The sequence below is a fragment of the Platichthys flesus genome, chromosome 20 (genome assembly GCF_949316205.1).
Source record: "Platichthys flesus chromosome 20, fPlaFle2.1, whole genome shotgun sequence".
Lineage (NCBI taxonomy): Eukaryota > Metazoa > Chordata > Actinopteri > Pleuronectiformes > Pleuronectidae > Platichthys > Platichthys flesus.
The window spans coordinates 19691370-19706001 of record NC_084964.1 but is presented as its reverse complement, the minus strand read 5'-3'; the positions used below and the strand labels follow the sequence as shown (position 1 = coordinate 19706001).

Sequence of the window (14632 nt, the reverse complement as noted above, 5' to 3'; positions counted from 1 at the left end):
CCCCCCCCCCCCTTCCCCCCCAACGCACAAACGGAAACATTGTGAATTTAACATTGCAACCTTCAGAGGAGGTAATAAGTAATTTCTTTGCTTTAATATTTTAATGAACGCCCGTATCTGTGAACATGAAAGTGTGTTTCATGCGTTTCACAGGGAGAACGGCTCGGCACAACAAAGCGCTCGGTATTCAGGGCGCTGCTGTCGGGCGGGAGGTGTTGTAAACACATGCATCATCCGCTCAGAGGCAGGATGAGTCCTTCAGCTCGTTCAGCACAGCTCCACGGAGCCGGGAATTAGAGGGAGCATGTGGCAGCGAGGCCCGAGTCGTCAGGGCGGAGGGAGGATGTCAGCCGGATCCCAGATTACTGATCTCTGTGTGTGTCCTCTGTTCTCAGGTGTGTGCCGTCGTCAGCCTGATGCCGGCAGCCGCCACCGCCACCGCCGCCAATCTGACATGTGAAGACCTGCTCAAGCTGTCAGGGAACTTCTCACGTGAGTCTCACGAGCACCGAGGCCTGGCAGTAATTTCCCCGTGAACAAACCGATGTGACGATTCAATGTGTTCCAGTGTTGTGCCCCAGATTGAATTGATTTCCAGTCGAGATGGTCACCGCTAAGCGCCAAGACCTCGGCCTCAATCACAACTCTCCCCTTGTAGTTATCGGCAAACTGTCTTATTATTCCATCTCTGTGCTGAGTTCACAGACACAGTGATGGCTGGTTATTAAACACACACACACACACACACACACACTGTGTATCTGACAAACTCTCTTTTTTACACAAACTTAAATCCTTAAAAACAGAAAAGCAGGATTTGCTGTGAGGAGAGAAGCCGGAGAGCGTTTGGTGTTTGGCTTCATTAAACCAATTAAAGCTTGAACTGATTATCTAATTAGTTTGAAATGTGTTTAAATAGCTTCTGTTAATCGGCTCATTTCAGTTATTATTAGTTTCAGATGAGGTCCTGTATTTAAAGTTGACATTAATCAGTCAGATTCTTTGACTCGATATTCTTCCTATAATTGAAACCAGGAAACATTTATGACTTTGTGTCACTCGGCTGTTTGATCAAAGTCTTTAATCGTGTCTCGGACAATTAAAAGGTTTAACAACAATCTGCTCCAGTGACGTCTGAGTAATTATGATTATTATACAAATCTAATGTTGTGTTTCGCCTTCGAGACAGATAATAAAAAAGCAGAATGGTCCAAACCGACATATCGGCAGAGAACGAGCGAGTTAACTCCACACATATATCATATTTATAGTATAATTCAATAAACCACGAGCAGTTTATCTGGTGCAGCTGTTGGTTTTTCCATTTGAAACATTCCAGCAGCTGAGCTGATTAGTTTTTATAAGTTATTGGTTATAATTTATATGCTGCAATAAGGACGGATGTAGATTAACTGACAGTTATTGATGATATGCTATATCACATGCAGGTCACAGGGGATACGTGTTTCTATCGGCTCTGTGATTCAGCCTCTTCTCGTCCACGCTGACTTGAGGGAAATTAAAATCACGTCAGCAGATACAGAGCAAACAAACAGATCCTATATCTGCATCAAGGTTAGAGAACATTCATCAGGAAGCCCTGACACAATCTGATGAAAGGGAATCCTAGACAAATCCTACATGTCCTATAACACATGTCCTATATCTGTGCATGTAGAGGAAATGTTCTCCATGTTTAGAAAAAACCCACAAACTACATACAACAGTGGTTTACACAGGCTCAGGCCAATTTATGCCTTTAAACACCCTCGTGTCATATAATGTATAATTTAGTTCTCATCGGAGAGAATCAGTAATCGCCAAATTTTGGAATTGCTGTGGGTGAACTCTTCAATTCAAAGGGTTCAACAGCCAATCGGAGACCAGACACAGCAGTCCAGTGTTTCTCCTGGTGACAGATTGTGACCCGGTTATAATTGCCGGCTTAAGAAATTATCATTGCTGCGGAGAAAGGAGGAATTAAAGGGTTAAAGGCAGAGACGGATAAAAAGCAGTTTAAAGAAAAAACGAAGACTGACAGCTGAACGCGTCTCTTGGGTCAAAGTCAGATCTGTCTTTTTGTCCAACAGCATCTCTCGTCTTCTGGTTTCTGACAGAGAAGATTCACAGCTCAGCCTCGACAGGAACATGTGAAGATGAGCCACCGGTGCTGAGGCAGAAGCTAATCCCTTCTTATTCCTCATGTTTCTTTTCTTGGGTTAAATCATTTTCTCGCCACAAAGACGTGTGAACACACTGGTGTAAAAAAACACATTAGCATGAAGCGTCAACTTCTGCCCCGCGGAGCCTCGTCATTTCCGGATCTTCTCATCGAAATCTTCTTGAGTTATTAAAGAAATAATAGCCTGACCCCTCAGGGCACGTCTACATCCATATTCACAGCCAGCCTCCTGTTATTGCTCGGGGAGAGGTCTGTCACCAGTGTTTACCGTTGCCCTTTAATGCTCACCCTTTGTCGCAGATAAGCTGAATCTAATGAGATTCTCATTGCCTGGTCTAAACCGAGCAAACAGCGGTTCTGGTTATTGATGGAGCTCTCCCTCTGGGTTTCAGTGGCGTCCCTGGTGGCCTCCTGGAACCAAACCCTGGGCAACGCCACAAGTCAGTGGAGCGGTGAGTTGGACCCGTTTCTTCTTCTTCTCTCACTACAAAGCAGAGCTGCTGTGGAATCCCCAACACGGAGAACAAGTTAGATCTGAACTCAGATTATAACGCCAAACATCAAAGAGGAGAACAATGCTGGAAATAGACGCTGGCGTGGAGCCAGGGGAGACGGCGTTCAGCAGCGATCATTAGACACACAGCAGCTCCTCAGCGCCACAGTTTACTGCCAACATCAGGAGGCTTTAGCAGAATTTCACCGTGTCTATATGTAGTTGTGAGCCACGTCAGGAATGTACGTCTGACATGTCTTGCCCCCCCCCCCCCCCCCCCCCCCTCTTGCCTCAGGCTCTGGACTCTACTGTGACACCTCCATCGATGGCATCGGCACCTGCTGGCCCAGGAGCGGCGTCGGCCAGATGGTGTCGCGACCCTGTCCAGAGCTGTTCCACGGGGTCAAGTACAACACCACCAGTAAGTCCTGTGTGTTGTGTGTTGTTAGCACGCGCCAGAAACAATAGACTCAACAACAAGATGATGTTACATCTGTGTACCCTATACCCAACTCCCCCCCGCCCACCCCCGCCCCCCGCCCCCTGGGCAAATCCTGTTTACGTGATTGTGTATTCAGAAATTTACATGAGAATACAATTAGCCAGAGACGCACAATAGTATGTGGAAAAGTGTAGACACAAAAGTAGGACTGCTGCGGATTATGTTGCATGAAAGAATGAATGTCCCCCCCCCCCCCGTCCCCCGCTGTGAAACCCGGGGTTTTCACCACGAGAGTTAAAAGAAGAAACGTGTTAAAACACAAAAGGACACATAAAGATGCGAAAGCCGGTTACCACGAAGGAAACAACTCACACCAGAGGAGATGAACGTGGTTTCTGGTTTTAATAACCTCCAGAAATACCTGATGAAAGCTGATCCAGGCACAGAACCAATGATCTGACCTGTATTCACCTGAAGTGTCTCAGTGGATATTCATCAGATTCTGTCGGAGTAAGAAAGGGGTTCAGGTTTCTGCTCCGGTGACGAACTGTTCCCTGAACTGTTCCCTGACCTCTGCTGCTCCGCGGTTTCTACGAAGGTTTCTACGAAGGTCAAACTCCTCGAGTGGCATCGAACAGCTACAGGAAACTGACCCGCTCCATAAATCACGTCCACCGCTCTCCGAAGAAAAACAATTTGACCAAAAAGGTAAAATCAATATTTTGTAGCAGCGTCTGATCCAGACTAATATATCTCAACAACGGATGAATGGACTGTAATGAAACTTCTCACAGACATTCATCATCTCCTGAGGATTGATCCTACTGCCAATATTGTCCTTACTGCTGAGACTTGTCATGCAAACATTCAGTCTTTCAAGATCCCCTGAATTTTCATATAGCGCCATCTTCAGGTCAACATTTCAGTTTGTCCACTTCTTGTCTGAATCTCATGTTTTGTGCATATCATCCTTTCACAGAAGCTATTTGACACATTATCTATTCGCCATATTCACAGCGGCCATTTTTCCTCTTTGATCAAGCTCAGGGTCTGAAGCTGAAATCCTGTTATCTGCAGAATTCGGTCGTAACTTCCCGTCATGATCCAGGTCGTACGTTAGGGCCCAGTAACGTGGAAGCGGCTCAATGCTAACGCTAGCTCTTAGTCAATCAAATATATGGATTACCTTCAGACATAGTTCCCTTGTTCCTCAGGATTTAAACCGTGCACTGTCTCTTCACTTCTGAAACAATCTGAAATCAGAAATCGTATGAGTCATTTTCCATCAGGGTTTTTCTATCAGCTGCCACTTAGTGTGACGATTGCTACATCGCCAGTATTAGCATTAGCAAATCTGCGAGTTTAGCCTCAAAGTTAATTTCCTTATTCACCAGGAGTTGTGTCTCTGGAAAGTTACATCAAGATCTTGTTTTGCTTTCACTTCTATCAGTTATGTTGTCGTTGTCGTTTGCAGTGGTTGATGGGATGTGTAGTTCCCTCACTCTTAAATAATGATGTACAAAATCTTAAACCTCCATCTTTCATTTTCCTCTGAATCAAAATTGTTATGGTCACGATTCATCTCGCGGCTGCTCGGCCGAGTTTCAGACTTAAAGTTATGAAATGTCAATGAAGTAAATAAACCATTTTGTCTTATAAACACAAAGGTGGTTGAGGCCCCCCCCACCCCCACCCCACCCCCACTTTAAAGCACTTTTTGATATTTTTAAAGATTAAGGATAAAAACTATTTAGCAAACCCCAAAGTTAATAGAACTCGATTTATTAATGCACGTATGGATTCAGTTTTCTGCCGAGTGATGCCGAACTTCTATAATTCATCAGATCCATGATTAATTCATGTTTTCATTCAGACAATGTACACGAACGGCTGCTCTAACTAATAACCTCCTTTATTCCCCCGGGGCCCGAGCAGGTCGAACTCTGAAAGTCTTCCTGACTCCATCTCTCTCAGATCTGCAGAGTGTGATCAGTATCTATCTGGGGCACTGCAGCACTCTGAAGGTAACAAGCACCACCCGGGGATATACAGTAAACACAATTAAGTAAATTTACGAGATAAAAGCCAATGTGTTTCCATGGTAGTTTAAAGTCCAGCCCCCCCCCCCCCCCAGGACCCTGAGGACGCGGTGGAGAGGCGGTGAGTGAACCGGGCTGTAATTCAGCCGCAGCTCACCAGTGATTTGACACCGCGAGGTTCATTTCACCTTCAGGATTAACATAATCTCTATTGGAGCGAAGCCTGAGAGCTTTTAGAAGAGACGAGTGTCCATCAGAGGACGCTGTCCGCAGAGGACAAAGGTAGAAAACGAGTTCGGGACACGAGACGATGACATTTCACTTCATGACCGGTTAACGCTGATTCGCTCTGAGCGCTGGATTCCTCCGTGAGATTGTTCCCTCGCTGTGAGTCATTCACCACAAATGAAGCGTGGCTGCTTGAACCTGTGGGTGTATTATTAGCATGAATGAATTACTAGTCATTGTGAAATATTTGATATGTTCCCATGAGCGAGGTCAAAGGAAGCACATGTGACAAACCACCTGAGATGATGGTTGCAGCTCGTCAGCCAGTAGATAATAAAATGTTGTTTTTGTGACTGAACAATGTGATTTTATATTTGAGAGAATTCTCAGGTTTGACTCAAGGTTGAATCTTCATCACTCGTCATCAGTCAGGAAGTTGTGTAACGTCGACGACAATCAAGGCTGTGGAAGTTTTCTCTTTCACAAAAATGTTTAAAAGACACAATGAGTCCGTTCATCACTTCGTCTCTAAACATCTCGACTTTTGAACAGATTGATAAAGTTCTGTGTGTCATCATGTTCCCCTCGGGTTGAGTTCTAATAATCTATCGATCATTTACAAGGTTGTTTTAGATAATTATAACAACAAATGCCTTGAAAGCTCCACTGATCGATGACTTCTCCACCGTGACTGATTGTGTTGTTGTGATAAAGGTTTGTGTTACTCACTGGAGAGTCACCGGTGAAAGATGCAAATCATTCATCGCTGTGTTTGCAGAAGAGTCTGAGCTTGTTGAGTTCATGACCCAGTGAGGGAACGAGGCAGAGAAGAGATGGAACCCAGAACATTATGTTTTTACAAGAATCACTCGCTGGTTTGTGTGTCTCTGAATATTTGACAACCACAAAGAGACACAAAACTACGAGGGGACTCAATGCAACTATAAATAGATGCAAAACAATCACAGAGGGAACAGATGGGACAAATAGAAGTAGATGCAAATCAAGTGTATTGAAGACCAGCGTGAGAGTTATGGAAAGTTATGCAGTCTTCATGATTCCACCTGAGCTGCACATTGAGTTTTATATTATTTCATTTTTATCTCCTAACATTTCTCTCAGTCTAATTCCTCGTGTTTGCTGAAGCGACTCATTTTGACCTCGACCACATGCTGGACCTCACCGGGGAGATTGACAGAGGACGCTCGTCCATCGTTTCCAGCTCAGTGATTGGATGAAAAGTGGAGGTGGTGAAATCTGCTCCACATGTCTGAGCCCAAGCTGTTGCTGAAGAAGTAACTTGACTTATTACCTTTTATGGCTCGTCTTATTATTGGTAAATATCGTTTGTTTATGTGGTGATTGTCATGAGGTTTTTATCAGTAATTCATAATTGATTTTTAATACAAATGTTTTTTATATTGAAATATCGGAGATAGGATGCAATAGATGATGATTATTTTACCCCCGCTAGTAATCATAAAAATAATACATTTATTTCAATGATCCTTTTGAGAGACACAAAAATTAAAACACATGAATAATTAATGAAAAAATAAACACAATATCCTGCTTCTCCCTCCGTTAATTCAATTAAAAAAAGTTAATGTAAAATATATGTTTTAATAGTATAAATAAAAACAAGGAAGATATTCAATAGACAAATCAAATAAAACGTATAAATGCTTAAAAAGTAGAGATGAGTAAAGATAAAGACAAACCAGTGCTGATCTGAAGTGTGATAAGAGGTCGTGTGCTGGTCTGAGTCCATCAGGACAGAAGTGAGTGTCTCTGGGTGAAGACGAGGACAGAGCTCGAGTCCGGGCACTTAGGAGCCTGAGTGGAAGAGGCTGCTGTCCAGAGGTCCAGAGGGAGATCACTGCCGGGTTCAGGTGCACGAGGACACGAGGACACGAGGACACGAGGACACGAATCAACCACGAAGAGGAGGCTAAGCCACAGGGACATTTAACAGATCTTTAATCCCGACTGTGAGGAGAAACACGGGCCTGAACCTCGTGATCGCACATGGCACACACTTCACCTCCTCCATGTTTGAGGATCGAATCCAACTAAGAAGGTTGAAATAATCATGTATCTGTAAATTATGTTTTATCTTTATGTTATTGTACAACAGGAGGAAGTGGAAACATGAACTCCTCCTCAGAGGTTTGTCTGAGTCGATCTCGGGTGAATCTGGATTTTCATTTGGTGAAGCTCATTCTGATCACGATCCAGAACTCAGTTGAATTCCAGTTATTAATAGATCGAGGCGTGAACACACCCCTGCTGAGAGGAGCAGGACGCTGAAGCAACAGTTCTATGCATCAGGATTCAAGGCCGAGTTTCCAAATCAGATTCAGATCAAATCCCCGACGCTCGTTGCTGAGCTACAGGATTTTATTCTCATTTACGAATTAAATCACTAAATATCAGATTCCATCAAAACGACATGAGGACATCGCTGGATGAAGTAAATGAAATGGAAGAAAAGGTTCAACGCTTCCCTCTGACCTGCGTTCAGGTGTCAAACGTTAAAGCAACAGGAGAAAGAAAAGAAGACGTGGATCCAGATCCTCGATATCGCTGCTGCTCTCGCACACGATCACAACGTGTTGTCAAACACTCGCACGGAGGAATGATGGAGGACTGGGGGGCGTTGTCCAGACCGATCAGCTGCTGACTCGTGACAGGGGCCTGTGGCACCCTGCCCCCCCCCCCCGCTGTGGGTCCGTGACTCAGCCTGGCGTAGCCGTCTCTGTTGTTGCACGCCTCGCCCCACCCGCAAACCCCTTCGCCATTTGTAGCCGAGCTTGACTTTCCCTTTAATGGTCCCCGGAGGGAGGACGGGGGATTTCATATGCATGTTTGTGTACTTGCATGTTTGTGCACGTGTGTGTGCATGTGTGTGTGCATGTGTGTGGAGGCCCATTTCTCTGACTCTCCAGTGGTACAGTGGGAGGAGGGTGGTGGATGTATTCAGAGCAGCGCTGGCGGTCGGCGGGGTGGAACAGCGGTCGACCGGCCTCAGCCTCGTGCTCACTCACTGAGAAGGCGATGCTTCTTTTTGCTGAGTGTGCGGCGCCTGCCTTGAATATTAATGTGTGGTCGCAGGTGACTGTGCAGAAAGGAGGCGACCTGCAGACTCCTCCTGCAGCCGGGCTCCTGCAGGAGGAGTCACAGCCCACAAACCCTCCTCTGGTGATGTTGTGATAAACACACATCAGAGTTTCTCCCATTAAAAAACATGTGTTGCAGAAAACACAGAATCAAAGCAGCTTGGTTTCCCCCACACCTCAGGGATTCATCACCAGGGCTCCACTTGTCTCGTTAGATTTGGGAAAAAATGACAAGTGAGGGAAATTTGTCTCTCGCTCGACGCTGGAGAGGAAAACTATTTCAATTTCAAAGGAGACAAATTCTTCTCTAACTCCGTCAGGTTCACGATCCAACTCTAAAGTTCAGAAAACATCCTTTTCCTCTGCTGCAGCTCCTCTGTTCAGCCTCTGGCTCAAACTCCTGGTCTCAGCTCCTGTCTCTTTAAGACCCACCCTCTGCTCTGATTGGCCAGATGTCCATACTCTGTTGTGATTGGTCAACGGATTTCGTGTTCTGGTTTGACCTGGTTTTATCAAGTTGCTCATACATTGTGAGATTATAGAAACATTGTTAAATTTAAACTTGCTCTGTTTGACTAAATCGCAAATGTAAAGCTCACAATCTTTAGGGGGCGTGTCCGACTTGCTGCCGGGCGTGAGTTATGCAAATGAGGGGCATTGAGTCACATGACATTCGGTGCACGAAGCAGCTTCCTGTTCTACAGACGTTTGGCGTTTTATCTTTGCACAACTTTACACAAACAATCTTCAACACACGAGAGGAAAGAGAAAAATAAAACATGTCTCCTTTTTAATAAGAATAATATAGATTAGACCATTTCCCCCAAAATACAAACGTACCAAACAGTTATTAACTCTGTGATGAGTCGTTTTCTTCCACTTGTGTTCCAGCAGGAGCAGGTCAGTGTTTGAATTGCACACAACCAGATTCCCTCTGTTTGAAAGTCTTATTGTGTTTTTTATTCTTATGAAAGTCGATTATTCTCCTCTCTGTAGATTTGAGAACAGGCGGCACAGTCGAGCCCCGGAGGCGTCAAACACAAACGAGCCAGAAAACACAGGCAGCGTGAAAACTGGCATCTGCTCCCCCCCCCCCCCCCCCCCCCCTCAGCGCACCGTCGACCCGCTTCCACTTTGAATAAACTTAAATCACTTCTTTCTGTTTACTGAGAAAGAGGCGGCGGCAGAGTTTCCATGAGCAGCAGGGGGCGTGTCCTCAGAGCTCAGGTGGAAACTCACAACACTTCACTGTGGAAAGTTTCACTAATGATCTGCCGTCCTGTTTTCTTAGCTCAGCTGCAACGTTATATGAAATGAACTCCTGACAGTTAGTTAACTGATTGATTGATTGATTGATTGGTTGATTGGTTGATTGGTTGATTGGTTGATTGGTTGATTGGTTGATTGGTTGATTGATTGATTGGTTGATTGATTATTAGTGCCTCTATTTCCTTTAAGCAGCGGCTTCCAGACTCAAACAGAACAAGACTCTAAAACAAAACGACTCCACACGAAGTATCACAGGAAACCAGATCCAGCTGGAAACAGATTTGAACTCAGATGATTTATAATAAAGGAAAAACTGAAAGAACATAAATCTGTCCACCTCAGAAGATTCTTCAGTTTCCTTTCCTCCGCGTTCGAATCAGAAACACGAGGTTCGGTCTCATTCAGTGTGAATCCCATGTCATTGTCTTCCTGCTGATCTGGAGTTAATAACAGTCTTCACAGAGGAGGAGGAGGAGGAGGAGGAGCAGGAGGAAGAAGATGCTCTTCAGCTGCAGCCGTGGACCCGACGTGTTGATGCGCTGAGCGTGTGCGTCTACATGTGGGTCAGCACGTTTGTTTGTGCGTTGTCGGCAATTACAGCAGCGATTCTGCTCTGTTGTGCGTTTCCGACCCACAGAGAGTTCCTCCTGCTCGCTGACGTCTGTTCCTCTGCAGCGTTTTGAAAATGAAATGAAGAGCGGATCGCTGCAGGAGCTTGGAGCGGTGCCATGTGCTGCAGCCACATGAACCCAGAGCTCCTTCTGGGGGGGGGGGGGGGATTTACCACCTGGCTGTTGACACCCATTCAGAACCAACAATGCTCGGCCACTAAGCAAAGATTAAACCCGGTGCATGTGAGACACAGCGTGGGATCAAATCCGGGCCCCGAGCCTCCTGAGCTCCTCCAGACACAAACCTGTCTGCCGGTGAATCCTGGCACGTCAGCAGTTTGGCAGCCCCCCCCCAATCCCCCCCCCCCCCCCCATGAAGTCAGCACATATTTCGGGACCTTGAGCTCGTGACACTTGCAAATGATGCTTCGTGCCTCGACTCCCGGCAGGAGGACGAGCTGAACCGGGACCACGATCTCACATCACACATGTCATGTGTGAACGACCCGGACCGGACACGTGGAGTGAAGAACACAAACACACAACTGATTGTCCTCGCCCCACTTTAAAGGAACCGTTTGACATCTCTTGTGTGTTCGGAGCTGGAGGCAGGCGCTCGGTCTCGTGTCTTTAAGAGGCTGGAAGCTGAGGAAACTTAGATGTATAATTAGTATAATTATAAAAAAGCAAGGCTGAGCCGTGTGGAGGCCTCGATTCCACGTCACGATCACAGCTGCACACAGAAGATGGCGTCGCCCGTCTCCGGTGTGTGGAGCTTTGTTCCTGCTCAGCGAGGGGAAGTGGAGACCACTCATCTTTATTCAGAGTCGGTCGTCTGCTCTCATCCAACAACAACTCAGAAATTAACAAATTGGAATTAAAATCCACCTCAATTTGCTTCAGCTGCAAAACTGCTTTCATCACTTCTCATGCAAAGTGACAGGAAACGACGGCGAATTCAAAACAACTGTTAGAAACTCAGAGAGGATTAGCACCAGGCCGGGAGGCGTGCGTATTAATGAAGTACACGTCGTTGACACTTTGTTATAAAGAGTTAGGATGTGCTATCTGTTTTTGTGTCTTTGTGGTTCCTCTCGTGTGCGATGTTTGTTGTGTGTCGTCTGCTCCTTGCTTTGTGAGCGTGGAGCCTGAGGAGCGTCCGGGCCAATCACAGAGCGTTGTGTGGATTAGATTTAAATAACAGCACAGGACTACAGAGGCCCTCGAGATACTAATTCAGAATCCAAAATAAAATACTTTTTAAAATCTAAAGTACGACACAACGGAGACCTGTGTGTGTGTGTGTGTCGGTGAACTTTGTTGTGGGTCTTAACTTTTGACTTGATTCTCCTCAGAGTTTAAAGCTCTCTAGGATATTTCGTCCGGGGGTTTAGGGAATATCAGGAGCGAGGTAATCTAGATTGGGGATGACAGCTCCCTTACTCTGTCAACATGCTATTTTTACCCAGCTCATTGCACATTGTCGCCCTGAGGCAACCGGCTCCTGCTTTATCTCCAACCCTCCCTAAAACATCTCATTATTAAAACATGTATTTAGGGTTATCTGCCTTCATCTGATGTGGCTGCGTCTGATCCGAGGTCTGCTCGATCCCGGTGGTGCTTCACGTCTCAGGGAGCTCTCTCTCTCTCTCTCTCTCTCTCTCTCTCTCTCTCCCCCCCCCCATAGCGGTTTGGAGACGTCCGTCTTGTGGAACAGCGCTGGTGGAGAAAGCAGGAAAGTTTCCAAATGCCAGGACGCCAGGTGTCTGAGGGTCGCTCCGTGACATTTTGAAACTCTGCTCCGTGTGTGTGTGTGTTTGTTTGTGTGCGTGTGCATGTGCGTGTTTATGACTTCAATAATGACATTTTGACTTTTGGATGAAAGGACGAGAGCAAAAAGAGTAAAGAAAAACAAACAGCTGGTGGAGAGGAACAGGTTGTGGGTGACAGACATCACTCGTATTCCATACTTACAGATAAATATCAGAAGATGCAACAGATGATTGTTTTCTATTTTTATTTCCTCTTCCATTAATCTTCTCCCGACCCTCTGGAGGGGCCCGACCCCCCCCTGACCCCCCCTGGAGGGAACCACTGGACTGGACTCTATATAAAGAAGGGAACAGTAAAACGCTTTTTATCGCCCTATTAGTGTCATATCTAATAATACTGCATCAGATTCCAGCCGCTTCACCTGTTGAGCCTCGTGTTTGATGCCGAGGAGCGTCCTCCCCACACGTCCGACCCCCCGCGCCTCATTTCCTCTGTGGACGCTGTGATGAGTTTCATTCCTTCATCTTTAGAAATGTGAAATGACAAATGTGAAATGTGTTACGGGTAATTTCATTTCCGTGCAGTGATGCAGCCGGCCGACAGAAAAAAGAAGTAATTTTACTCGTCGTTTGTCAGACGGCCCCTCCCCCCTCCCCCCTCCCCCCTCCATCCCTCCATCCCTCCATCCCTCCATCCATCATCCAGCAATTTGAAGGGAAAATATGTTTTTGTAAACAGAAAATCATCTGTATTCTGTTTCGCTTCCACTCTTTCTCTTCAGAGGAGAGAGTTTTTTTTTTTTTTTAAATAAACCTTTTAATATCACAGTGAGATTGCCGGTGACGGGCCGATTACGTGAGGAAGTGGTCGACCTGTTTCCCACAACGAGCAGGGAAACATCTCCAGTGAAAACAGAATGATTGATGCAGATGCTGGAGGAACGTGGGTTGAACACTTGGTCAGTGGAGGAGGCATCACGGAGGTGACGGCGTCTGAATGTAAAGAATCAGAAGAGAGAGGGCGTGAGACGGTCCTGACAGCCGACGTGTGAAACATCACAGCTTTCCACGACCTCCTCTAATGATATCTCTCCCTATCAGCCTGGAGAAGGTCACGTCCTGAGCATCTCCAGTGATCTGAGGATTTTCAGATTCATTATCAACATTTTAAAACAGTGACGAAAACACAGGGAAGTGAATCCGCTGACATTTTACTAACAGCTCCCTGTCTTTGTGTTTCCAGATAACGTTTATAGGAACTGTCTCTCCAACGGGACGTGGGCGCTGAAGGGGAACTACTCCATGTGCAAGGCCATCCTGGAGGAGGTGAGAGAGTGTTTGTGTGCACATGCTCTGATTAATGAGGCTTTTCATGGCAAAGCATGAAACAGCCCCATGAGTTAATCTGAAGGCAGCAGCCGCGGGGGGGGGGGGGGGGGGGGGGGTAGCTGTGGGAGACGAGCGCCGCTGCTTCACCCGAGGCTTATTTATAGTAAATATGGATTCAGGCTTCGGTTTCTTGGGGCCCGCGGCGATGGAAGGACATTAAAACATGACTGTGAATGTCCCCGAGCATCACGAGAGAGAAACAGCTTCAAACGCACAACCACTGTCCTGCATGTGTCGCTAACAGGAGGAGGCGTCGCTGCTCTGAAGTCTGTTCACTGAACTCTGAGGCTCCGCGGGTTTCATGTGTTATAAAGCACAAAGAAATGACACGAGTATAAAAAGACAAACAGATAAATACAGAAATAAATGAAACAATAAAAACAGTTCGTGATGAAAAAAGGTTATTTTGAGATTTCTATATTCAGTCATTCATTAATTTATATATGTCTACATGTATTTATTTATTTAGATACATCTAAATGTATTTATTTATTAATATATGTCTTCCTGAATTCATTTATTAATATACGTCTACATGTATTTATTTATGCATGTGTGTGTCTATATGTTAAAAGGAAGGAACTGACTGGAAGGAAAATGTTGTGGGTCAAAGTTCATCGAGGTTAATCATCAGATCGCTGGATCGATATAGAGAAAAATACATTTTGAAATAAGTTGATAAATGTAGAAATAAATACATGAATAAATGTAGATGTGAGTGAATTAATGTAGAAGTAAATAAATGTCTAAATGAAGAAATGAACAAATATTTGAATAAATAAAAGTAGAAATTGAGAAATAAATGAACCAATGAATCAACGTGGATATAAATGAACAAAAGTAGAAAATCAAAGGTAAAAATAAATGAATGAATGAAGAAATGAATCTTTTCATATCAAACTGTGTTTCCTCAGTTTTATTTTCTCCTCTGAAAATCTTATTTTTCAGTAGAACTCGTTTGGAAGCTTGAAAACAACCTGCAGTGAATTTCTGAATTGCTCCAGCTGTGCTCCAGATTCTCACCAGTCACATGTTTCTGTTTCCACGTCCTCCTCCTGGACGCTGTTTTGTGACCAGCTCATTTTAAT

At 45.2% G+C, this 14632-nt stretch overlaps 1 protein-coding gene across 1 annotated transcript in view; it reads left to right on the top strand.

Annotated features, from left to right (window-relative positions):
- The window catches only part of LOC133976157 (corticotropin-releasing factor receptor 1-like), a 36772-nt gene that overhangs the window by 5239 nt on the left and 16901 nt on the right, over positions 1 to 14632 (top strand). The window contains 4 exon segments of the mRNA XM_062414290.1: positions 396 to 492; positions 2575 to 2634; positions 2971 to 3096; positions 13399 to 13481. Coding sequence (XP_062270274.1) covers positions 396 to 492; positions 2575 to 2634; positions 2971 to 3096; positions 13399 to 13481 — 366 coding nt within the window.